At 43.9% G+C, this 27,200-nt stretch overlaps 1 protein-coding gene across 2 annotated transcripts in view; it reads left to right on the top strand.

The window, feature by feature from the left end:
* sgcd (sarcoglycan, delta (dystrophin-associated glycoprotein)) overlaps positions 1–27,200 on the top strand; it is a 235,051-nt gene that overhangs the window by 185,503 nt on the left and 22,348 nt on the right. For both annotated transcript variants that reach the window (XM_078551046.1, XM_078551045.1), the window contains exon 7: positions 23,099–23,222. In XM_078551046.1, coding sequence (XP_078407172.1) covers positions 23,099–23,222 — 124 coding nt within the window. The remainder of the gene's footprint in view (positions 1–23,098; positions 23,223–27,200) is intronic.

Raw genomic sequence — 27,200 nt, forward strand, 5'->3', positions numbered from 1 at the left:
CAGAGGCAAGCCTTCTGCTCATCCAGCCTCCGCACTCAATCGGTGAGTGGTGGGCCCAACTTCCAGGAAACCCTACCACCCCAGGATGAAAATCCCAGCTTCTGGGGCACTTTTTCCTGAGTTGGGTTTGTGGAGCTGGGTAATGTCCCAACTCTATGCTCCTAACTCGTGAGTGAAAGTCCAGGCCACTAAGTTTCCTCTTTACAGCTCCTGGGAACAGTGGTGTTCCCCAGATGCAGTGAAAAGGAAAATATCCCTTACAGTGCCCTGAGAAAGAGATCAGCTCTCAAATACCTGCTGGCATCTTATTAGCTTCATAAGTTGACCATTCACAAACCACAGTTAACATTCTATTTCTGAGAACCGGAGTATATTCCGAGAACACATTTACAGATCCTTGCCTTATCTCAGGTCATTACTTTGCAATTCTTTTAATTTATGTGTGTCCTCCACATAGCCAGTGTTTCTCTCCTTCATGTGTTAAGTGTTGGAATGCTCATGCTGGTGTGGCATAAATCAAGAGGCTCATTCTTGCAGTGAAGCTACATTTTTCATTGGTCTGTTGTCAAACAGATAAGCAGTCGTGTGTTTTTGTAAGGCTCTGCTACATTTTCATTACCCAGTAAGTGGCAGGACAGGTTGAAAGAGCAGTTAACAAAGCATGCAGTATCCAAGGCTTTATTAATAGGGACATAGAGTACAAGAGCAAGGAGGTTATGTTAAACTTATATAAAACGCAGGTTCAGCCTCAACTGGAATATTGCAATCCAATTCTGGGCGCCACATTTTAGGGAAGATGTGAAGGTAGTACAAAGAGTGCAGAGAAGATTCACAACAATGGTTCCAGGGATGAGAAATTTCAATTACGTAGATAGATTGGAGATGCTGGGACTGAATTTTTGCTCCCACGTCAGGAGCGCAGAGTCGGGAAAATTCCTGGCTCTGCAAACCTGACCTGGGAACAAGTGCCTGAAACTTTGGAATTTTGTTCCATGGAGTGGCGTGGGGGGGGGAAGGGGGGAGGGGCGAGGGGGGTCAGGGGAGGTTATTAGAATTATGGTGGGTGACCCCGGAAACAGTGCAGAGGTTGCCGGGCCCGGAGACAGACTGGGCAAAAGGTCTGTCATGGTGCACCGGCACTTTGTCGAAGATATGAAAAGAAACAATTCAGCGAAAAATAGCCCTCTAACATTCACCTCTCATATTCTCTTACCTCCTATACACTCCTCATGCCCCATCCATGCCAGCACATGCAACCTCATGAACTCCACCGCCCACCACCCATGGTTCCTCCTCATACCCTCCATGCCAACCAATGCCCCATCACCCAAGCCCTATGGCCCTTTATAGCCCTTATGCCAACTCAGTGATAACTCATGCCTACCCCTTATGGCTGTTAATAGCCCCATGCTAACTTGATGTCAGGTCCTGCCAACCCATGCCCCCTATCTGCCAGGGTTTGTCCTTGCACCTACTATGCCAACTCACCCAGTATCCATCATGGACAGACCTGAGGACACATGCTGAGGTTAAATAAAGTTCTTAAGTCTCTACTGATGAATTTGCTACTTCAAAGAAAACACTCTCAGTGATAAAAGCCCATTCACTACATTTAACTTCCTTTACAAATTAATCCCTTATTAAACAAGCATTGGAACTCATAGGCCTGCTTTAAAGAGTTTATCACCACTTGGAGCTGTTAATCAAATTGTACACTGACAGACATTCTACTGTGATAATGAAAGATTGTGAAATCAGACATGCAGCACTAATCCTGCAATACTAACCATCAGGCTTATGTCAGCAAACAGAGTGAAATAGCAAGCACTGAATTATTTTAAAGCTGCAGACGGTTTTTACAAATATTTAATTGAAAGCAGTTTTAAATGCAATGATAGCTTGACAGCTCCCTTTGACAGTTCTATTGACAACTCCTTTTGACAACCTCCTTTGACAACTCCTTTTGACAGCTCTCTTGATAATTCCTCCTGACAGCTCTTTTTGACAGCTCTCTTGACAGTTCCAATGAACTTGACAGTTCCAATGAGGTATGCACTTTTTACACACATTCATGTCCACTTTTAACAATTCCAAAGGGCACCTTACATCTCCCAAGGGACACCTTGTTGCTTCCAAAAGGTATCTGATCCCAAAGATGTCCCGGGACCATATCAAAAAGGGTACCATACCTCTCCAAAGGTATACCCTACCTCTTCAAAGAACTCTGTCAGCTTTCGAACTTATACCAGGTCTAAACTGCACAAATTGTGTTTTGGACATCCCACTAATGAAAATCAAATCAACCTGAGGCAACTGGACTTTAATACGTGCAGCTGCATCAATGAACCATGGTCGTGCAACTTAGAACTTGCCCCATTCCCCCCTCCAAAAATGGTAGGTGCTGTGTTCAAAGGCGGTTCTTCTGAATCCGGACCTCCACCACAATTTTCAGGTCAAAGACAAAACTGTACATCAGTGAGCTCTGGAAATTTAACCTGGGGCCTCTCTGTCCCAAATAGATGTAAACTTTAAACTTTTGCCTTAACCTGAATTGCACAACTTCAGCTCTATTGAATTCATTTCCAATTCTGACTAAGATTGAGTCAGTTGATAACAGCATTTCTTGGCATCAACGTAAATTGAATTTTCATGGTTTTTTCACACAAGTTTTTTATTTAAAACAAACAGAAATTTATGTTATGAGTACCCAGGTTTGCAAAGGAAGTTTGATTGGTTATTTGGAATTCCCAAAATCAGCAAATTGACCATATGAATTCACATCTACATGCAAAGAAAGAAAGGGCATAACTTCAGCCATGCTATTGTCTCCAATTCTCCCAATTTGGGTCAAATAAAGTCCACATGTGACTGAGCATAAAATTGTTTAGATTAAATCTATCTATTAAATCTCAGATAAGAGTTGCCTATCTCTCTTTTTATGACAAAACCTGCTGTCTGATCTCTTCCTGTCTGGTAGTTATCCATTGATGCTGGAGGATTCTGTCACATTTGCTTTCTTCTTCCCCTTTGTCTTGTCAGTAATCTTTCTCCCAATTTTCCTCTCAGCCCTTTTTGCAATTTTACTGTCTGTCTTTTTCTTATTTTTCTTTTTCATGTTGACTTAATTAGTTCTTTCGTTGCACTTTCTCATTCTGTTTATGTATGTCTATTTCTGATCAAGAGGGTTGCTCATCAAAAACTAATTAAGTTGCGATCTCATTAATGAAAACAAACAGGTGTAGGAAAATGCAGGCACCCTGGAGTGTACCACACCAGCAACTGTAATTAGTCTTTATATTAAACTACTGGCTAACCTTGAGAGAAAAGCAGATGCTAATAAATGCCACAATTAGAAATAAAAATCTGAATTATGGATATTTCACAGCTGATAAGAGCAGCCCTGCAAGTAGAATGTAGGCTCAGTTCCGCACTTAATACTTAATGAGGCTAAGTTGCAATCCCTTAATGACAAGTTGCTGCAGTCTAGGAGATCAGAGAAACACATTTAACATTTTCAGGATACATTGTATTTTTAAATTGTAGAATGACAAGCAGTTCCACAAGACAGCTACAACTGTCGGATGATAAAGTAAATAGAAATAAAGTAACAGTGGTAGACTTTTGCATAGGCCCTTTTCTAGGTTCAGACCTGGCACTGCACAATGATCATGTGCCTGAATCAAAAGGCCCAAGAATCAAAGAAATTGGTCCCTGGACCTCATCAGTAGACTTAGAGCGAGCTCCACAGGCAGCTTGTCCTAGCAAGGCTATCTATGTTGGACGTTTGTTGCCTATTCCTAGTTGCCTTTGAGAAGTTGATGGTGAGCTGCTTTCTTGAACTGCTGCTGTCTGCCTGGTGTAGCTACACTCACAGTGTTGTTAGGAAGGAAATTCCAGGATTTTGACCCAGCCACATTGAAGGAATGGCAATATAGTTCCAAGTCAGGATGGTGTGTGACTTGGAGGGAAACTTCCAGGTGGTGCTGTTCCCATGTATCTACTGCCCTTGTTCTTCTAGGTGGTAGAGCTCACAGGTTTGGAAAGTGCTGTCGAAGGAACATTGGTGTATCGCTGCGGTGCATAATTTATATAGTACACACCGCTGCCACCGTGCGACAGTGATGGAGGGAGTGAATGTGTAAGTTGATGGATGGCATGTCAATCAAGCCAGTTGCTTTGTCCTGCAAGGTGTCGAGCTTCTTGAGTGTTATTGGAGCCGGTCTCATCAAGGCAAGTGGAGAGTATTCCATCACACTCCTGACTTGAGCCTTGTAGAAGGTTTGGGAAGTCAGGAGACGAGTTACTCAGAATTCCCAGCCTCTGAGCTGCTCTTGTAGCCGCAGTATTTATATGGCAGGTCCAGTTTATGGTCAATGATACCCCCTAGGATGTTGATAGTGGGGGACTCAGTGGTGGTAATGGCATTGAATGTCAAGGGGAGATGATTAGACTCTCTACATATTCAGATGCCTAATCTTGAATGCTTGAAGAAAGGGCCTTACGAGTTTAGCATTGAACACAGGATGTCCCACTGCTAAATTGGTATGCATTATGCACGTTTTATACCCATATCAATTTCTACCCCATAGAATGTCTGTAAAACTTTCAAGCAAATGTACAGTATCAACTTCAGCCAAACCTTCTTTAATAGGGCAGTCTTCATTAAAGAAAATGTTGGCTAAACTTTTTTCTTTGGTAAGGGGGCAGAGCAATATATCATTTTGAAGAAAAGACTCTTTGTCACCTAATAAAGGTTTGACAAGCAGTTTTTCAAAAAGACTGTCATCTGAATGGGGGTCTTGTATTGTGCCTTTCTTTTTAAATAGGGATCCTGCTGAGCATATTCAGAGGTAAGGGTAAAATATCATGGTGATCCTCTGTAAAGAAGAAGATCCTGTTACCTGATCTGAGCCCTCCTGGAGACGACTATATGTTCACTCCAGCCATTAGAGGATTATTGCACAGTGGCAGTGAATTCAGTGGAGGGCAGAAAGATGGTGAAGCCAAGTGTATTTCCTTTAAATTACTGTAACTACATGGCAGTAAAGAAACCTGACCCACAAAGTGCAGGCTTAGTAGGATTAGTGTAGCAGCAAGGAGTGCCTTGAAAATCTAAAACAATGGGTGGGAGGGGGCCTTTTTTTAGAAGAACCTACAGTGAGGAAAATTATGTTAAGAGATGCCTTCTAGAGAATATTCTTATATTTTACATAATTCCAAATTAAGGATGTTGGATTTTTTTCTTTAAATTCCGCAGTTGCTGTCTGATTTTGCAATGAGGCTTCCTCACCTGATTTAAGATTTCAGGAGTGGAAGCCCATGTTATAAAGTGATAACTGTGGAGAGGAAATCTGGTCAAATTTGCAACATATGTAGGGATCACATCCAGCGAAAACCTTTTGGAATTCTTTGAAAAGCCATGGCAACTGTTTTATTTAACTGTTCTGGTTAACTAATCCATCCTTCAAGGAGGATGGAGGAAGGAAAGAACGACAAAGCAGAGCGGAGAGGAGAAATAATGGCAGAGAGAATGTGAAAACCAGCAAGAAAGAGCAGTTAAGTGAAACAAAAATTGCGCAGAAACAGAGGGTAACAAAGGGGACAGGAGCCAATGACAGAAACTATTTATATACAGCACAAGGAAAACATAGGAGGAGAAAAGGTAACTGGTATATAGGGCAGCATCTGATCACGAAATTAGAGCAGTGCTAGATTGTGGGGAATGTTTGCTCATGGGAAGTGGCTCAAATGTTTTTGCATTATTTAATATCCAAATGACATATTTGCCCTTTAAACACACTGTGTCTTTAGCAAATCACTGAACAAACGTTTTGTGGCAAATACTAAAATTAAATTAGGCCTCTTTTATTGCTGCTCATGAATAATTAAATGTGAATGTTATTCAGTAGCACTTGATCAGTACAGTACTCACTGTTCTGCATAATTGTACAATAAAAAGGGAAATTTTTGATTCATATTTTTCCTGATTTAATATTTCCATAAGGCCTGCAAAGGTCTTTCTTTCAGTGGAAGGTCAATTCCGAAAAATTGTTTCTCTTTCTTATATCTCTGTTGTTGCCCTCTAGTCAGAGTTTCCTATGAGGATGGGAGATGCTGTTAGTGAAGGGCGTACCTTTCTGCCCCTCCTCAACCAGATTTCACCCTACAAGGAGTGATGTAGCGCTTTGTGCCCACGCCTATGAATTCAGTGGGCCCTGTGACGGTAATTGGTAACTCCATGGTCTCTTCTTATCACAAGCCTTTTTTTTCCCCTTTACCTTTCCTGTCATGGTGTAGCTGTAATTCTGAATTCATAAATTCATAAATTCTAATACGTTTTGTTTGGTTAAATGCCAGTGGCAGCGGGATGAGGCTCTTGAGTAGCCACTTGAGGGCCTCAAATGGCTTCTGGACAGAAAGGCTGACCTCAACCTTTCCAGGCCCATTCTAATTAGGGGAGTCACAAAGATGACATGGTCTCCACCCCATACCTCCCCACCTGATTAAACAGGCCCCCCCCTCCACCTCCTAGCCCACCTCCAGGGGGAAATTAAACGCTGTCCATTGTTACAAGGTGACCAAGATTCAGAAATAAATATATCAGGATACACAATCTTTCAAAAAGACCAGCAGAATGGAAAAGGAGGAAAGGAAGTGTTTCTGATAATGAAGAATGACATATGCACAGTAGTAAGAAAGGACCTTGGCTCAGAAGATCAGGAAGTGAAATCAGTATGGGTGGAAATAAAGAATAACAGGGGTCAGATATTGCTGGTAGAAGTAGTTTATGGGCCCCCTAATAGAAATTATACCATTGGGCAGAGCATTAAGCAAGAAATCATTGAAGCTTGTAACAAAGGTAATCAAATAATTGCGGGGGACTTTAATCTTCAAATAGACTGAACAAATCAAATTAGCAAAGGTGGTCTGGAAGATGAGCTGGTCAGATTTTTTTCATGACAGTTTCCTGGAGCAATACATTGTGGAAACAACTAGGGATAACTATATTGTGCAATGAGACAGGGTTAATTAGTAATCTCTTTGTAAAAGATTGTCTGGGAAATTGTGATCCCAATACAATTGAATTCCATATTAAATTTGAGAGTGACATACTCCATTTTAAAACAAGAATGTTAAACTGAAACAATGCCAATTACATAGGTATAAGGGAAGAGCTGACTTTTCTGAGAGTGATCGTTTTGGGAATTTTTTCCATTGTTGCCTGTTCTTAATAAAAAAGTAGACCCATGTAGAGCATGTAGTTTACCAACCTTCAAATGGGTGATGGTGTTAATAGTTGCAAAAAAGCAGTATTTATTTTCTATTCAGATTGTCACTGTAGTATTATCCTGTGACTGGTGTCCTAAGGTTGGCATCTTGTGATTAGTGTCCTGCAATTTGCCAAAGAATTACATAATTCTCTTGTATTTGGGTTCAGAAAGAAAGACCTTCTTCAGTTTTTCCTACTGTCAGTTTTGAGGAATCTGGAGTAAATAGAATATCAAGTTCTTCTAAACTTAGCATAATAAATAAAATAAATTGGGTTCAATATAGATCTATTTGTTAAAAAGAATGAACCTACTGGCAGCTTAAACTTATCATGGGGCGATAGACAAACTTAAGCAGAACATTGGAACACTCAGCTGGTTGGCACAACAAAATGCACAACTGATGAGGAAATTTGGTGGCTTGAACAAGCAGTAGCAAACATTTGCAAATGATACCATCCAGTCATAGATTTTAGTGCAATAAAACATTTCACACTGGACTTGGCTACTTGTTGAGTAGTTCCAGAATCGCAGGATTGTTATGGTGCAGGAGGAGGCCATTCAGCCAATCGCGTCTGCACCGGCTCTCCGAATGAGCATTATGGCTCAGTGCCATTCTCCTGCCTTTTCCCCGTAACCCTGAAGATTATTTCTATTTAAATAATCATTAAAAGCCCTCTTGAATGCCTCAGTTGAACCTGCCTCCACCACACTTCCAGGCATTGCATTCCAGACCCCAACCACTCGAAGTGTGAAGAAGTTTTTTTTCACATCACAATTGCTTCTTTTGCAAATCACTTTAACTCTGTGCCCTCTCATTCTTGATCACTTTATGAGCGGGAATAGTTTCTCCCTATCTACTCTGTCCAGCTCTCATGATTTTGAACACCTTTATCAAATCTCCTCTTAGCCTTCTCCTATCCAAGGAGAACAGTCCCAACTTCTCCAATTTATTTTCATAACTGAAACCATTTTCGTAAACCTCTTCTGCACTCTCTCCAATGCGTTCACATCCTTCCTAAAGTGTCACACCCAGAACTGTACACAATACTCCAGATGAGGTTTAACTAGTGTCCTGTACAAGTTCAGCACAGGATACTATATGCTTTATTAACTGCTCTCTCCACCTGTCTTGTGACCTTTAATGACTTATGCACACATACACCCAGGTCCCTCTGCTCTTGCGCACCCTTTAGAGTTGTACCCCTTTCATATTTTCTCTCCATGTTCTTCCTACCAAAATGAATCACACTTCTCTGCACTGAACTTCATCTGCCACCTATCTGCCCACCCCACTGACTTGTCTATGTCCTTTTGAAGTACTACACTGTCCTCCTCACAGTTTAGCAGTTGGTCTCTTATTACCTGCCAAGTGAAGGCTCAAACATATATTTGTCATTTATCTATTGACTATCTTCCAATTGGTTGAGGTAAACAGTATCTTGTAAGGGCAAAGTTGACACCTGGGTGATAGGAGAGATGTTCTACTTGGGCACCAATGAGTGCAATATTGGTTGTGTGCCCCGTGCAGCAATGTGGGGGTCATGAGAATTTTCAGTTTCAGGCTCTATTTTTGGTGGCAAGCTGCGGATACCAAATTGGCACACTGCTGCAGCTTGCTGGTTTTCTGTGCAGGCAAACCAGCCGGCCTTGGCAGCCAGCCAGCTGTAAGGCAAAGGTCAGTTGAGGAGGGAGAGGAAGCGTTTGCCAAGGGATGGGAAACATCAGCAGGCCGGAGGATTTTTGTAGGGCCTGGGCGAGCACAAAAATATTTTTGGAAAGATCTCTATAGGTCCCACTAAGGCCTCTCAATGCCTGGAGAAAGTGGGACTCAATGTACAGAGCACATTCCAACCCTTTCACTAAAACAGGCAGGAGGGTCTTCAATTCTGTAAATCAGTCTCCGAAGCCAGTTCTCAGACCAATTACAATTTCACTGTACAAGTGGGCAGAGCACGTTCACCTCAGCTGCAATGAGCAGTGAGCAATCTAACCTGTGGCTGATGGAGAAAAGGAAGAATTTGGGGAACTTGTTTTGTTAAAATTTTAATGAGGCCAAGGGGAAATTGCCTTACCTGCTGATGTGCAGAATCCAGCCTCTTTTCTGCTGTCCAAAGCTGGCATGCTGTAGTTGAGCAGCCATTTGTCGTCAGCAGCTTACTGGAAAAATTCAGATGAGTGGAGAAAGAATCTAGAAATGGTTTTTGGTCTTAAATTATTGTTACAACCGGGTGAGGAGGGACTTCTCTTTATTCAGCCTTTTCGATTGGTAGCAACAAAGGTTTTAAAATTTAATTTCCAATCCAAATGTGTTTACTTTTTTAATAAGGAGCCAATCAATCCAGGTTTAGCTGAGTCAAAGAAAGAACAAAACAAAAACAGAATTACCTGGAAAAACTCAGCAGGTCTGGCAGCATCGGTGGAGAAGAAAAGAGTTGACGTTTCGAGTCCTCATGACCCTTCAACAGAACTGAGTAATATCAGGAGAAGGGCGAAATATAAGCTGGTTTAAGGTGGGGGGGTGGGGGGAGAGAAGTTGGGGTTGTGGGGGGGGGTGGTTGTAGGGACAAGCAAGCAGTGATAGGAGCAGATAATCAAAAGATGTTACAGACAAAGGAACAAAGAGGTGTTAAAGGTGGTGATATTATCTAAGAGAATGTGCTAATTAAGAATGGGTGGCAGGACACTCAAGGTACAGCTCTAGTGGGGGTGGGGTGGAAAGATTGACAGGGCATTACAGGTATAGATTTAAAAATAATGGAAATAGGTGGGAAAATAAAAATCTATATAAATTATTGGAAAAAACAAAAGGGAGGGGGAAGAAACGGAAAGGGGGTGGGGATGGAGGAGGGAGTTCAAGATCTAAAGTTGTTGAATTCAATATTCAGTCTGGAAGGCTGTAAAGTGCCTAGTCGGAAGATGAGGTGCTGTTCCTCCAGTTTGCATTGGGCTTCACTGGAAAAAGAAAGAACAAGTTTATTAGCTACTAAACCTGAGAAAAAATAATAAAGGACACAATAACACACACACGCACACACACACACATACACAGATATCAGGAGTAAGAAAAGTCAGAGTCCAAATAAAAGTTAAAATATATGATTAGATCCTTTGTTTGCCCTCGAGACGTAGATTGTTGGATGTTCTGGCCGTTTGAATTAGCTGATTCCCTTTAAAAAATCCTGGAGTTGAATTAAAGTCCAGATTGCTGCACTTTGCTGGAGACAATTTCTTTCCTTTTAATTCTGTGATCCATCTCCCAGAAATTTATGGGTTTCTCCTGATGTTCTTTCCAATAGACAGTCACTATCTCTTGGGTTGGATTTGTATACTGTAGAGATAGGGCTTTTCTTATGAGAGAGAGAGAGAGAGAGATTCCTTAATACTCTCTTCAGCAGTTTTTTCAGATGACTTCTGTTTCTGGCTTGGTAAAACCAGCTCTCAAAAGCCTCCTGTTTGTATATTTCCAAAAAGGAATTTGATTGCAGCCATTGTTGGAGGATAAGCAATTGCATTTTGATCTTCCATCTCAGAAACTTTTGACACATTTCAAGATAGTAAAAACCAACAGGGCTTATTTCATCCTCCACAAGGGAGTTTGAGGGTCTGCTGGGTGTATCTGTCTGGTTAGCAGTTCCCATTGTCTTTACTGTTGATTAAAATTCAGCACTTTGCATTTTCCTTCCTTCGTTAGAGTGTTGGGTTTGATATCTATAGGTTTCCTTTGAACTGTCTCTATTTTTACACTTCCTTTTGGAGGGTTCTTGTTTGCTTTTCTCGCTTTCATCTTGGAAAGTGGTCTCACATTTTAAAGCAGTTCGCTGTCTCATTTTTTAAAGTACCAAGTTTCCAGTTAGTTGAAAGTTTAAAAGAAAATAATTCTTCAAACTAAAGAGTCATTTTTGTGAAACTACCTGTTTCATGCCCTTTTTGGGTCAAGCTGTAATTTTCCCCAGTGGTAGGTTTTCATGTATGTTAGGCACCCTAAATCCATGTCTTTAATCCCATACATCTCATGCCATCTACTGTATGTGCTCTTGACTGTGTACGGCATCTTGATATATTAGATTAGTATAGTTCAGTCAAAAAGTCTTGACAGAGCTCCTGGGAATCCCGGATACTATATGTGCAAAAAATGCTAAGTAGAATTTCAGAAGTCCTCTCCTACTATTATCAGTGTTAGCAATTTAGGAGAGGAATATGATTTGCTTTTTTTGCTTAAGAAATTAGGTACATGTCTGCCTATTCATTTGGACTAATTCCTTCCACTCCTGGGGATTTTGTTCCTGTTTGTTGTGTGTAGCTACATAACAAGGTGTAAATATTAATCAAATACTGATTATTCAAGATTTACAACTACAACTGCATTTTCCCACACTGGTCTCAGAGGATTTTCTTGGAAGGTCAACAGTTTAATCCTAATCTAAATACATTGTTATTATTCTATTTGTTTTCTCTCAAAGTAATTGAGAATTATCCAAATATCTTAGAATTCACATTCCTCGTCTGCTTACATTTAATCAGCAAATAATATTTTCTTAGAAATTAAATGTGTAGTGATTATAACAATGATTTTTAAAAACTATAATAATTGATGATTATTATGAACTGAATTCATGAAAGGTAGTCCTTAGTAGCTGATTTTTAGCATGTGTCAATTGTGCTGGATTCCAGCCAGCCACAAAGTCATTGGGTGCGAACCATAGCATACGTACTGTGTAATAAATGGCACTCTTTAGTTCTGTCTCACAGCTTTTTGTTTCAATGCTCAGATGGCACAGTTTAGAACAGCCAAATGCTCGGGGAGGCAATGAATTTCAATCTTTCTTCCCTCCCCAACTGGGCTGTAAAATTTGCTTTGTTTGTTTTGATGTAGCAATTGGCAAGCACTCAATCACACTAAACCATACCTTTTCCATTATATTATTGCACCCGGAGCTATTTTCACTGAAATAAATGCTACAGATTCCACATGACTTATATGGTGGCTGGCAGACCCTTCATGTCTCACACAGCTCAGGTGAAAGCCAAATCATCTTCTGTGATGTACTCTGCACAGGTGAAATTAAAGTCTACGAATGCCTCAATGCACAGCATCTGCTCCAATGTTATCAATCTGAAACACCATTTCTTTTAAGAGTAGCAAAATTAGGGCAGAGCAGCTGTAAGCACTAGGTCATTGTACTGTTTCAATTATGGTCACATCATTCACCCCAATGAAATGTATAAGGTTTGAGAAGGAACCAGGTTAGCAGAATCGCCTTTGACAATGGTGTGCATCCAGCCATGAAGAGTATGTGTGACAGCTCTCAATTTAAATTGTGTTTCTATTTTCCTTCATCTGTAATGTGCCAACCTCATCAGTCTGCAGTTAATGCTGTGAAACACAACAGAAGCGTATCACATAGAAGATGTTTTATCGATCAACAGAAATAGCCCTGTGAAGTCTTGAGAAAGCAGTCTGTTCTGAGAGACACCGGGGGCAAGATTTTTGGGTCAGCAGACGGCTGCGATTGGCGAGCCTGGGAACGGCTGAAGAATGGACCGCCGCCCGCGATCGACCCCCGACCGCTGGCTGGCCAATTAACGGGTCAGCCGGCGTGAAATGTGCGCTGAAAGGCTCAGCGCTGCCGGGGTGGGGGTGGGAGGAGGGCGAGTGCTGAAGTCAGCACAGGCGCGGGGGGAGCGCAGAATGAAAGCTCCCTGAATGCAGAGAGCTGTCTCAGGGAGCTGAAGAATTTAAATTCAATAAAAACAGATTTTAAAATCCAGAAAAAATGCCCACGCGCCTGTATGAGTCACCTAAGCATTTAGATGCTGAAATTTGTGTCCAAGCATTTTTATCTTTTTTAAAATTAATCTCGGAAGCCTCATCCCACCCATTGGATGAGGTTTCCTGAAAAATGCGAGCACCGCCTGGCCGACTCACCCGCCCGCCAACCATAACATTGGACGGGCAGCAAAAACCCCCAGTCAATTGTGCCATTAATGGGCTTAGGCGCTCTCTTAATTTTCGGCAGGCCCACTGCCGACTCTTGCGCCCGCCCGCCCACCGAAATATCGCGCAAATGCGCGGTGATGTCGGGACGCTCACCCGACGTCATTGCGCGCTATTTTATGCTGGAGCGTGTCGGGCGCGCGCACGCCTGCGCTCCGAGCGAAAAATTCTGGCCCAGGGATGCTAATCCATTTCAGATAGTGGACATTACTGCATCCACTCGTATGTTATGGACCCCACTTGATATTCAGTTCTGATGCATGAGAGACTTGAATTTCTCTTCACCTCAGATGCGTTAGAATTGAAGCCCCTACCACTGTACACTACAAATGGAATCTGTAACACTTACTTTTGAATAAAATGGCTATGGGTGCAGCAATATATTGCGGGATTCAATTTAATATGATTGAGCGCTCATCAATTTCTGCTTTTGAAAAGCGCAGCAATTCTACAGCCCAGTCTTCTAATTAATTATTGAATTATTTATGCCTCCTCCTTACAGATTATTTAACGCTTGAGCATGCAAGTTATTGTTGCAAATTCAGAATTTTTAATAATAAACCTTGGGCTGGGACCAAGGCTTGTGGTAGTGGTAGTGATACTTCTTAAGACATCTTGGTGTTTTGAATGAACAGCAGCTATCGTGTGGGAAGTCAACTCTGATTCATTTCAGAAGAAGAAGCCATCAGGAGGAGTGCACAATAGTTCATAACTGGAGAGGTTTTAAAGCAAATAAATCACCCAATTCATATTGAACACAAGTCAGACCCATTGTAACATGTACACACTGCAACAGATGACAATACATGAGCACACAACAACCTTTAGTGTTCTGTGATTGACAGGTGAGCCCAGCAGTGTCACTTAGCTAGTAGTTTTTCTATTCTGTGATAAAAATGGAGCAATTTGATCTGTGTTCAACTCCCACTGGCTGGTTAGTGTTGCTGTGCAATTGATCAGCTGGCTAACCTCTGCTGTGCTATGACCAATATATAGGCTGGATTCTGTCCTTTTCTTGCTGAATAACACAATTTTCTGCTGCTCAATGGTTTTCTAGGGGGGTAGTTGCTCTCATATAATTGACAACCAGGTGATTTATATCGTTTCTTCGATGGCTTAGCAAATTTGCCTAATTATTCTCTAAGCCATTTTGATCCATATTCATTCTCCAATAGGTGCTAAGTAGTTGCTCTCAACTATGGTGGGAGTAAGAAGGTTACAGTTGACCTCACTTTAGGAAACAGGAAATAAACCAGAATTTCAGCTTTAATGATTATCAGGCAGCTCATTGGAATGATGCTAATTGAGGAGGATAATTAAGGATGCCCATTGGCACTAAAATCAGCAAAGAGCCAATGTTTTCAAGAAGGGTTAAAACATAAACATGAGAACATAAGAAATAGGAGCCGGGAGTTGGCAATTCAGGCTTCAAGCCTGCTCCTCCATTGAACGTGAACATGGCTGATCTTCTACCTCTTCCACTTTCTCACCTCCTCCCAAACACCCTGATTCCCTTAGTATTCAACAACCTATCAAACTCTGTCTTCAAAATACTCAGTGACTGAATACCCACAGCTCCCTGAGGCAGATAATTCCAAAGATTCACAATCCTTTAAATGCAGAAATTTCTCCTCATCTCAGTTCTAAATGGCCACCCCCATATTCTGAGATGTAACCTCTAGTTCTAGACTGCATAACCAGGGGAATTATTCTCTTGAGTATCTACACTGTCAAGACCATGAACAATGCTATATGTTTCAATGAGTTTACCTCTCATACCACTAAACTGTAGGGAATATAGGTCCAGTCTACTTAATCTTGCCTCATAGGAAATCCACTCATCTGGAGAGGCAATCTGGTGAAACTTCATTGCACTCCATCTAAGGCAAATATAGTCTTCCTTAGGTAAGAAGACCAAAACTGTACATAGTATCCAGGTGTGATGTCACCAAGGCACTAAATAATTGCAGTGGGACTTCTTTCCGGAGGTCTTGTGGTGCAGTGGTAACGTCCCTACCTCTGGCCAGAAGCTCCGGGTTCAAATCCAACTTCAGGACTTGATGGCACCATGGAAGGTACATATGTAATATGGCCAAACAGGTTGGTTATCAGCCTGTAAATCCTTCTAATATGGCTGATGGCAGGCAGTAAAGAGCGGGACAGTTTCCTGGTCGACCATAATGCAGAAGGCAACAGCAAAACACTGCAGTACTTTGCCAAATGTAGTAATGGACCAATCCAGTGGAGGTCCATGGTTGCCAATGCCCTCTTAATGGACCTAAAGGAGGAGGAGCAAGACTTATTTACTCTGGTACTCTAATCCCTTTGTAATAAAGGCTAAGATATCATTAGCTTTCCTAATTGCTTGCTTTACCCGCATGTTAACTTTCTGTGATTCGTGTACAACAGGGTTGTCCCAGCATACAATGCATGGGCCACAATCTGGCCTGCCAAGTCTTTCTATCTGACCCGCAGACTCACTGTTCAAAATATAGGTAAGTAAAAGATCTGCAAAGAGCTGTTTCTCCAATCACAGACTGTTTCTCTCCCACATTTGCTGCTGATAGGCTCAGATGATTGGAGGAGCAGTGAGCAGTGCGAAGGTCAGTGGCCATGGTGCATTCTTTCTCCAATTTTGGCCACGGCCTCTCTCTCTCTCTCTTTCTCCCTCTCTCTCACACCCTCCCGCACAGGGGTCAAGATGGCAGAGAGGGCTGGGGAAGCTACAAGGAACAGCAGTCACAGTAATAGCGCCTGTCCGACACCCCTGCCCAGGGCAGTTGGAGTCTCTGAAAGGATGGAGTGAGGAAGCGTGTCTTGGCACCTTCACAGCCATCCCGAATTCCTCCTCAGACGTTAAATGCCCAAACCTCCCGAGTCCGGGTGGGGGTTTTGTGTGTGTCTGTGTGAGAACCCTAAGACTGGAACACACACACACACCTTTCCCCTCTTCCTTCTCTACCCAAAAGCCTATCCACAAAGCAGACCGAAAGAGGAAGGAAAACTCAGGCTGAAAGACAACCCACTTCTGACCCCCACTTACGTATGAATTCCGCTGAGGCCAGCTCGGAGTGTGTGCCTACAGAGGCGAACGCAAGGCCAGTGTTAGTTAAACCCACTTCCATAAATTGGCCCTGGACCCCACTCCCTTCCCTGGTGATCAGGACTTGGGGCCCAGTCTGCCTCTCTCTAATTCTGTTTTTTTTAAGCGAGAAAGCAAAAAAGGTTTTATTGGTTAGCTCTGCTGCTTGGCACTTTTTAATGGTCATTCTTATTAATTACTTTTCTAAATTATCAAGTTACTGCTTTGACATTGATTTTTTTAAAAAAAATAATGTTTAATGTTGTGCAAAACTTTTTTTTTCGAAATTTGCTTGAGTGGGAAAAAAATTGAAAAGTGGCCTCTCACATAAAGAGGTTGGACAGTCCTGACGTACAAGGATGTCCATGTCCTTCTGAATACCAATATTTCTAATTCTCTCACTATTAAAAAAGTATCCTATTTTTCTTACAAACATGGGTAACTTCACACTTGTCCACATTATATTCCACCTGCACCTTCTTGCCCACTCACTTAACTTGTTTGTAATTCCTGTTCAGCCTCTTTGCATCCTCCTCATTGCAAAATTTCCCTCCTGACTTTGTATCACTGGCGACACTTGGTACATGCGGCAGAATTTTACATTCCCTGCCGGTGGATTTGTAGGCGGGGTGACCGTAAAATTCTTCAGATGGCCTCCCCACCAGACTCTCCCGCCCTGACCTCTCCGCAATTTTACACTTGGACGGACGATGCCTAGGGTGCCTCACCTACCCTTACCCCAATTGAGGCCCTTAAGTGGTCAATTATTACCCATTTAAGGGCCGTTTCCCACCCATCCTCAATTTTCAGGCTGGTGGGAGGAGTTCAGTGGCAAGGGGAATGTCTGAAAATGGATCATGTTCAGGCCTCAGGTGGGAAGGTGAGGAGGGTGTGGGGGCACCCCCATCAGCATCCTCCTTTTAACATCTGGCATGGCGCCTGCTTCCCCCCCTCCTCCCCCTCTTCACCTCTCCCCCCCCCACCCCCCCCCCCCCCCCCCGCCAACCCGCCTCACCCCTCCCCAACCACCAAGAAGCTCCAGCCCCTACAGGTCCTCCCTCTCCCTGGCCTCTCCACTAACACCTCCACCCCCCCTCTCTCCTCCCATTCCGCCCCGCTAAGACCCCCTCACTTACCTGGTCCTGGACTCCCAAAACTAGGCTCCAGGGACTGCTTGCAGTCCAATCCTGTCCACTGCAGATTCTGGTACTGCAGGGACTAGAGAGCTGCCGGCCAATCAGGGTTTGTTTTTATTCATTCATGGGATGCGGGCTTCACTGGCTGGGCCAGCATTTATTGCCCATCCCTAGTTGCCCTTGAGAAGGTGGTGGTGAGCTGCCTTCCTGGACTGCTGCAATCCATGTGGTGTAGGTACACCCAGAGTGCTGTTAGGAAGGGAGTTCCAGAATTTTGACCCAGCGACAGTGAAGGAGTGGTGATATATTTCCAAGTCAGGATGGGGAGTGGTTTAAAGGGGAAGTTCCAGGTGGTGGTGTTCCCATCTATCTGCTGCCCTTGTCCTTCTAGATGGTAGTGGTCGTGGGTTTGGAAGGTGCTGCCGAAGGAGCCTTGGTGAGAGGCGAATGTCCCGCCTACAGACAACTAGCGCTTGCTGAAGCATTAAATGGCTGCGGAACAGGCAGCATCAGTGGGGATGTGTTCTCCGCCAACTCTTCAGATGGCAGGAACGGAAACCCCACCATCCTAAAAATCCTGGCCATGGGTTCTGACAGAGGGCCATTAACCTGAAATATTAACTCTTTCTTTCTCCACAGATGCTGCCAAACCCGCTGAGTATTTTCAGAATTTTATGCTTTGTTTCAGGTTTCCAGTATCTGCAGTACTTTTCTCTTGGTTACATTACAGTTGGTCCCCTGATTTATTAACATAAATGGCTGGCCTGCCCCCATCCTCTCCAGCGCTGACCCTTGCAATATTTTTAGTCCCCTTTATTTTTCCAGTTGTGCTTCTTTACTGATACTAATTTCTCTAAATTTCTTCATTCTAACTAGATACTAGACTCCCCAGTATTTCTAGAATATACATATACAAAGCATTTTGTTGAATGCCATTTTCTCATTATTCCTCATTATAATTTCTCTTGTGGCTGTTTCTAAGGGACTCACATTGATTTTTGTTAATCTCTTCCATTTGACAGACTATAGAAGTTTTTCACAATCTTTTTAATATCTCTTGGTAATTTATACCTATATTCTACTTTTTCTTCATCAATTTCTTGATTATCCTTTGTCGAATTCTAAAAGCCTCCCAATCCTCAGGTTTAGTGCCCTTAGAATTATAGGGCTGGATTTTACAGGGCGTGGGGTTGGTGGGTGGTGGTGGTGGGGTCGTGGGGGGGTTGAGGACATACTGCTCGCCATCCCCCAGCCTGAAAAGTCGCTGACTGACGAAGAAAAAGACCACTCTGCAGCAATAATACACTGCAGGTGGCAACAACCAGGGAAGTGTGGGAGTACCGCCCCTCACCGGGAGGAAGTCCTGCCCTTGGGAGCTGCTAGCCAATTTGACCAGCAGCTCTTGTAATCCTAGCAGCACCACTGCTCTGTAATGCGCAATGCCATGACTGCAAGCAGGCCCGGGATGAAGACCCCATTGGATCCTGGGCTCAGCTAAGTCAGGGGTATTGGTTGGGGAGGGATCGAGCAGCTTGAGGTGGGGCAGAGGGAGGAGGCAATGAGGGTGAGGGTGTGCGTTTTATAGTGCAGGTTGGTTGGAAGGAAGCAGAGTACTATCTTTAGGAGGGTGCCCACATTGCGCAAAGGGCACCCCCTGAAGATGGTACCGCCCTTTCTCCCAGCCTTTTTAAAAACCTTTTTGGAAGAATGGGCTGCCCACTCCTGCCTGTTTGCCCACACCAACCACGTTATGGACAGTATAATATTGGGGTCAGTTGGTTTGTAAACAAGTTCAATTGACCCTTAATTATTTACTTACATATGGTGGGCAGGCTGCCGATTTCTGTTATGGGGGACAGCTCGGGGGCGGGCGAGAGGGTGGTGGGCTTGCTACATTTTTTAGATGCCCTCGTGCCCAAATCACACCTGGTGGGAGCCATAATATCCAGCCCATAGAAATATAGGGCTGAATTTTGCCCTTGACAGGTGGGCGGGCCTGAGCGACTCGGCGGCAGGCAGGCAACCGATCGCCGCCATCGAAACGGGCCTCGCCGCCATTTTACATGGGCGGGCCAATTAAGGCTCGTCCAGCGTGACGCCCGACGGGAAGCGCTATGCGCTTCCTGTGCTCTCGGTGGGGGGGGGATTTCCCCAACTGCGAGAGTGCGCTCTTTCACACATGCTCGTGAAAGAGCGCACATCTCCCTGAGGCTAAGTGGTGCCTCAGGGAGATCGCTGAAAGGTTGTGAAAGATTAAAAATAGAACAATTTAAAAAAGCATTAACATGTCCCCCTCATGTGAAAATGTCACACGAGATGGGTCATGTTAATGAAGCACACAAAAACTTTATTAAACTTTTTAAAATCCGATATCAAACCTCATCCCACCACTGGATGAGATTTATTAAAAAATCACTTACCCGCCTGCCCGTTGGGCCCGTGCGCCGAGCAGAAGTTCACATGGGCTCTTCAAAATCCTCGTCAATTGGTGACTTAATGGCTTTAACAAGGCCTTTAATTAATGGCGAGCGCGCATCGCGCTGCATAGCGCACCCGCTGACCTAAACATCGTGATGCTGCACGCTGACGTCGGGACGCTCGCATGACATCAGTGCGCGACATTTTAAGCGCTGACGTGCGGGCTCCGCCACCTGCCCGCCAGCCAGAAAATTCAACCCATAGAATGGGTACAACACAGAAGGAAGTGATTCAGCTCATCATGCCCATGCCAGCTGTCTAGAAGAGCTACTCAGCTAGTCCCACTACTCTGCCTTTTCCCCAAAGCCCTGCAATGTTTTTTCTTTACAGATAATAACCCAATTCTCTTTCGAAGATCTTGATTGAATCCGCCTCTCAGGCAGTGCAACCCAGATCCTAACCACTTGCTGCGTAAAAAAAACTTTTCTTCATATCGCCATTTTTCTTTTATTCCTCCAGGGCATGTACGTTCATTGCGGACTTTGATGTAATCCTTTAAATATTTGCCATACTGCCAAAAATTGGAAAGAAAAAGAAATGTAATTGACTAGGAAATTAGTTTCTGCTGAAATGCCATTGGGCTGATATCCCACTCCTATATGTTGTTGAGCATTCCACACTGCTGATGATCAGGAAATGTAAATCATGAATGACAATCAAGTTGATGCCAGTTTTCCTATCATTTAGTAAACATATTAAGTATTGGAAACTTTGTATAATTGAGCCACGTGAATTTGAGGTAGTAGCGATCCTGGGACTGCAATGTGCAGCCTCCTGGCTGACAACCAAGTTAACTGAACTTCCTGAAATATTCTGAAGACAATATTCTAACAAATATTGTCTTGTGCTTCTGCCAAAATCATTGATAAATATGTTTTCTGTTTTAAACTCATTTGCAGCGGATCAATAAGTAGAAACACTCCAAGCACAAAATAAGTTAGATTTTGTTCTGAATAAATAATGCACGATACTTAAGGGCGGCTGGATCAGTATCCATCGTACAATCTTCACTTCGAGGAAGAACTTCAGACATCTGTGGTTTCTCAAAATTCTGAAAGCTAAATATTTGAAGCACTAATGTGTGCCTAATGCAGCCAATTCCAGAAAGATTGTCATAGTGCACAAAAAGAAAGGATGGTTGCTATCTTAAAAGAAAAAAATAGTTTACCTTAAACCGCTTAATTTTCATGTTAGGAGGTGGGCCGGCTTGAACTCCTACATGGTAGCAATTTGATAGACCAGCTTGGCTTTCAGGATGGCTTCAGAGGACAGTTAAGGGTCAAACCTGTTGCTGTAGGACTGGAGTCATGTGTAGGCCAGACTGGGTAAGGATGATGGATTTCCTTCCCTAAAGTTGGGTTTTTAAGACAATGGGGGGAATTTTCTCCCCGTCGGGAGGGCTGAACAGGTTCGGGTGCGGGCGGGTACACAGCCAATCGCCACCCACGACTGGCTGCGCACCGCCATTTTACGTGGGCGGGCCAATTAAGGCCTGTCCAGCATGACGTGCACCCAGAAGCGCTAAGCTTGTGCACGAAAGAGCGCAGAAATCTCCCTGAGGCATGGAGCTGCCTCAGGGAGTTTAGTTTCCTTGTGAAAAAGTCAATAAAATTTTTTTTTAAATTATTCGGACATGTTCCCTCATGTGACAGTGTCACATGAGCTGGGGCATGTCTACGAATTTTATCAAAAATTTTTATTAAAGTTTAAAAACCGCCCGTGGATGAGGTTCCATGAAAAATGCGAAGGCCGCCTGGGCTCTTCGCCTATCCACCAACCTTAAGGTTGGACGGGCGGCCCTGTGAATTGTTTTAATTGCTGTTTAAGTGGCCTTAATAGGCCTTTGACAGTTCGTAGCACCCGACGTCACCGCGCATCATTTCATGTGTTGGCGAGTGGGGTCCGCCCCCGCACGCCAAACAGAAGATTCTGGCCAATGTGACAGCTTCATGGTCACATACAGGTACCAGGTTTTTTTAGTGTATTTTAAAAAAGACTGAATTCAAATTCTCAAACTGGATTAATATTTCATTAACTTCACCACTACACTGCTGTCAAGACATGATTCAGGGACTGTTGTTTTCTACCCTTAAAGCTCACTCGGCAGATTTGTGCTGCATCATTGTCTGCTGTCGTGCAAGCTATCACATTGCATACCTTCCGAGATCATTTACAGTTCTAAGACCCTTCTTTTCAATAATAGGGCAGATTTGCCTCCTTGTGGTTTTAAGGTGGCTAGCTGGCAGAGCATGCTGACCTGTCACCCAATATTGTCCAGAGGAGGCTGGGTCCATTTTACAAATCGGGCCTCATTTATGTATGGCTGGTGGGTTTGCAGCGGGAATTGGACATCTAGGGCAGCCCACCAGATCCAGGCCGTCACAGTATTGGGTGACCTGGCCAGCCTCTGATCCTGGAAAAAGGTAGGTCAGGAGAGGATGGCCTGTTCTCAGGATAGGAGGCCCAGGGTATTTCTGGAGCTCCTCCTGAAGTGCAAGATATAAAACATCTAACTACTTATCTTGTGGACTCCTCGTCGACTAGAGCACCAATTGTTACTATGGGGAGAGTGGCATGTTGCCCGCTTTGCCCAACTGAGTCCAGTGTACATCATAGAACTCTGATTCAGTTATTAAAGGGACCCATCACCTGGTTCATTATTAGGCCTTGGGAGTATTTTATCGTCAACACGAATAAAATGGTAAATCATTCCTTTTTTGGGCCATAACTGCCCTGCTTTCATGCAGGACACATCAGAATATCCCCCATTCAGCAACGTGATGAAGTCATTGCATCCCATTACGCATTAGCCCACAGACATCTGATAAACATCTAAGACAGGATAACAGTGCCTCTTTAATCGACATATTCGCAAACAAAGTAAAAGTAGATAGAAAATCTCATCTGTGTCACATATTAGCTTCAAAGGATCATTTCTCAGCCTGTTTGATTAAACACATCCATCATCTGCCAGTGAAATTGGCATCACTTCCTCAATCTTGAAGTAAGCGCCACCGAGGAATTTATATTATTACAAAAGATAATCAAGTTCTCCACAATGTTTTTTATTCAGTAACTAACTGCTGAAGGAATAGTGACAAATACTGTAACTAACTCTGACATTTTGTGACCCTAGACTAGAATCACCCACACGTTCACTGATACTGGAGGCACCAAAGGGCGTTGAGATCCAAGCAGAAGCGGGTAACATGCAGGCTACTTGTCGAACAGAATTGAGATTGGAATCCGAAGATGGAGAGGTGGGTGAATAAAGACATATTTGGCATTTATACTTTAATATGAAATATTTGTTTCTGATAAATTCTCATTTCTTATACAAATTCCAACATAAATACAGATACAGAAAGAATTTCCCTATCGATATGGTACTTTTGTGGGAGGAAATTTCTAATGTAGCTGCAAGAGTTTTAACCAAAAACCACCATGGGATATGAGAATTTTGACAATTTTTTTCCAGTTTTCAGGCTGTATGTGATCCTAAAGGATGATTGGGGAGTGAGAGAAAGGGAAAACATTAAGCGAGTTTGCTCCAATATCTTAAACTAGCAGTTGCACCAAGTCCATGGAAATAATGATCTGACAGCTTCAATTTAGTCCTTAGTGAAAGCCAAGTCACAGCACGCAAAGACACTTTAAATAAAACATTATGAAGTAATGATGCTATCGAGCTGGCTATTTGTCCTGCTTTACCAGCATCAGTCAAGAGTGCATCATATCTGCGTCTTCAGCCTTGTGGAGAATGCATCTTATTTGAAAAGAACACCTGAAAGCATCAACCGTGACGTAGAATGGGGGTGAAATTGGAGAGCTCTGACTTGCAGGTACGAACTGGGCACGATGAACTACCCTCACACTGGAACATGTAGGCCGGAGGCACATCCAATACTGGCGTCAGACCTCACCTATATTAGGCTGTGTATGTTTCATACACATTCCCAGGCATCTTGCCGATGAAGCAGATTTAAATTTCTGGGGTTGTTGCATCACCCGACTGGGGCCATCAGGTTGGGCTCGGGTGAGGGCGAGACAATTGAGAGGTTGGGGTTAGGGAGCTGACTGGGAGAAATGGAGGTGGTGGCGATCTGGAGAGGGGAATGAAGATGGTAAGAGGGGTGGAGGTGATCGAGATGGGGAGGGTGATGTATGTGGGCCCAGAGTGTTCTTTGGGACTGCAGTGAAACTGGGAAAAATGCTCCTGCTCTTCCTAGCTCCACATTCCAGCAACTAATTATTTTCTATTAAAAATGACCTTTTTGGTGGCTACCTCCAGTGCTGCCTTTAAGGGCTGCCAGGTTAGGCCGCATGGAAACTTGGCTATCCTGAATGCAGCTGGCCCATCTCAGGGTAGCCCAATTTTAGGAAGTGGCCATAAAACAGGCACTAGACCCCTTATTTCCAGGCCTACTTTTAGATATGCCAGCCCTTCAGATATGGTGGATGGCACACTTGCGGCACAGCATGTACACGTATTCACTGCCTGCCATCTGGAATGGCAACAATTTCTAGCCCAATTTACCCGTGGTACTGCAACATGTCAGCTTGGCCTATCTGTCCTCATTTCTCCAAAGACTGCCATTTTGTTTCATTGTGATATTTTTGGGAGTGCAGGCCGTTACAGTTGATTCCAATTTTTGGAGTTCATTGCCAAAATCCTGTGGAGATGGCAGAAGGCCCATTGTTGTGACTGAAAGCATGAGGAGGAGGAGGGGATGGGACCCATTTTCTGGCAGCAGCTAATTAATTGGCTGCCAGTTGGTGAAGTCAAAACCAAGGCAAGTAGCTTTCTCTTAATAAGAGGGTTTATTGGCTTGTTCAGAGTCAGTAACTGTCACCCCCACCCAGTATCCCAGCTACCCCTTATTTACATGTGTTCAAATACCCATCACCTGTTTCCCTTAACAATGTAATTGACATTGACAAACCTTAACAATATAATTAATAAGACATTGATACACTGTCCCTGGTAAGGATGGCAGCCTGTACCCTAGAGCTGCCAGGCAGAGGGCCAGCAGCTCAGCAGCCTCAGGTAAGTGGTAAGTCTGGGGTTGGTGGGGCCAGTCAGGCAAGCCAGGCAAAGGAGGGGTGCAGAGATCGCTGAGGATAGTTGGCACCATTGCCACAGGGATGGCCATTGCCACCAGGGGGTCTTCCCATGGGCTAAAGTAGGCTTGTCCAATATACGGCCCATGGGGCCCATGAAGCCCCTAGTTTTCAAAACGCCAGTCAAACAGGTAAGTTTGAATGGAAGATTCTTCGGGGCAGGGGAGCCGATGACAGAGGAGTTGAGGAGTGGGGCCCAGGGAGCCGATGGTCGGGGAGCCGAGGAACAGGGCCTGGAGGGCTGAAGGCTGAGGCCCGGAGAGCCGAGGAACAGGGCCAGGAGTGCTGAGAGCTAGGGAGCCAGGAGCTGGGGAACGAGACCCAAGGATCGAAGATACTGGGTAGCTGGGCCCAGGGAGCAGAGGTGCCGGGGAGCAGGGTGCAAGGAGCAGAGGTGCCGGGGAGAGGGGGCGCCGAAAGCAGAGGTGCTGGGGAGCGGATGTGCCAGGGCACGGGGCCCAGGTAGGCCGGAGCGGGGCCCAATCAGGTCGGAGGGGGGCCCAAGCATCCAGAGCCGGAGAGAGGCATGAGGCAGCCAGAATGGGGATCAGGCGCGCCAGAGTGGAGCACAAGGCTGTGGGAGCAGGGTCCTCTGGCATCTGAGTAAGTGAGTGACTGGAGACTGTGTGTGTGAGAGAGAGTGTGAGCGGATGAGGGGGCAGGTGGAGAGAGTATATGAGTTGGTAGAGGGGGTGAGGGTGTGTGAGGGTGGGTGAGAGAGTGTGGGGGGGGTGAGAGAGTGTGAGGGGGTAAGAGCATGAGGGGGTTAAGAGGGGAGAGAGAGAGAAAGCATGTTGAGGGGGAGGCAGTGTGCATGTGGGGAGTGTGTGTGCAGGGGCAGAATGTGTCCATAATTCTGGATCATTCCCAGGTTCATGGTTCTCATTCACCCTCACCCACACACATCATCATGCACTTTCAACCATTCTCACAGTGGGTGAGGGTGAATGAGTGAGCACCCTGAGACTTGGAGTGAACCAGACACACACTATCACCCTATTACACTCTAATACTCATCTTTATTTATTACTCCTTTTTTTCTGCTCAGCAAGTTGTTCCTTTTCATACCTCAGTTATTTTTCTGAAATTCATGTTTAATGTTATGCCAAAATTTGTCCTTCCAAAATTTGTTCATCAGCCCCTCGAGTGAAAAAAATTTTCAAATGTGGCTCCCCACCTGAAAAGGTTGGACAAACCAAGGCTAAAGGTTACCTTAAGTGGCTTCCTCGCCTGCCATCTTTCTTACCACTGCCAAAATGGCATGCCAGCCAACACCTTCCCACACCATTTTGCCAACCTTCACATCTCCCCAACCCACCACCATGGAGCTGTCAAAGTTGAGTCCCGTGACACCGTATCAGGAACATGCAGATTGGCGAAGTTCTCTGAACAGCTAGGAAGACTGGAGATTTATGGAGATGAGAGATCAGCTCTTGCTTCAATGAGTAGGAGACAATCGATGGACTGAGTTTATATTTGGAGAGCCCACATACTTACTACAGATTTAGATGAGGATCTTTCTAAAAACATTGCACTGCAAATTAATTACTGAGCTGTCCTGAAGCAATTCTACAAAACAAATGCTGTTTTGGTCAGAGCAAGAAGTTCAGTGACAGCTTAATTTCTAATTGCTTTGCACCACAGAAAGTTCTACGGTGAATTAACAATTTAGCGGATTTTATAAGTGGAGAAACTAGGTGATATCAGACCGGTTGATGTTTTATGGCTTTGAAAGCACGGAGAAAATACTTGAAAATCAGAATTGAGCAGGCCTCAGCAATTGAAATCTCCGGTCAGGCTGATGATAGATTGAGTCTCAAAGCCTTCTATGTAAAATTTCAGTTAGAATCTCAGTTCAAAAATTTAACATTTATTTCATCTTTTTTAGTTAAGCTTTCAAATATGGTTTTTAAATGGCTAGAATTATTTCAACTTAGGTTTTCAGTTTTGCTGTGGCTGTGCAATATGTTCATATTTGCTGAGAAATGTGATTCTTGGATTGGATGCACCCCACCTCATCACACAGTTGTTAACATGTGTGGTTACTATGAACCAATCAGAAAACAACTCAGAACATCATTGTCGCAGAATTATCCTTGCATACAGGTACAAAAAAT

Source organism: Cetorhinus maximus, chromosome 10 (assembly GCF_964194155.1).
Source record: "Cetorhinus maximus chromosome 10, sCetMax3.hap1.1, whole genome shotgun sequence".
NCBI classification, from domain to species: Eukaryota; Metazoa; Chordata; class Chondrichthyes; order Lamniformes; family Cetorhinidae; genus Cetorhinus; species Cetorhinus maximus.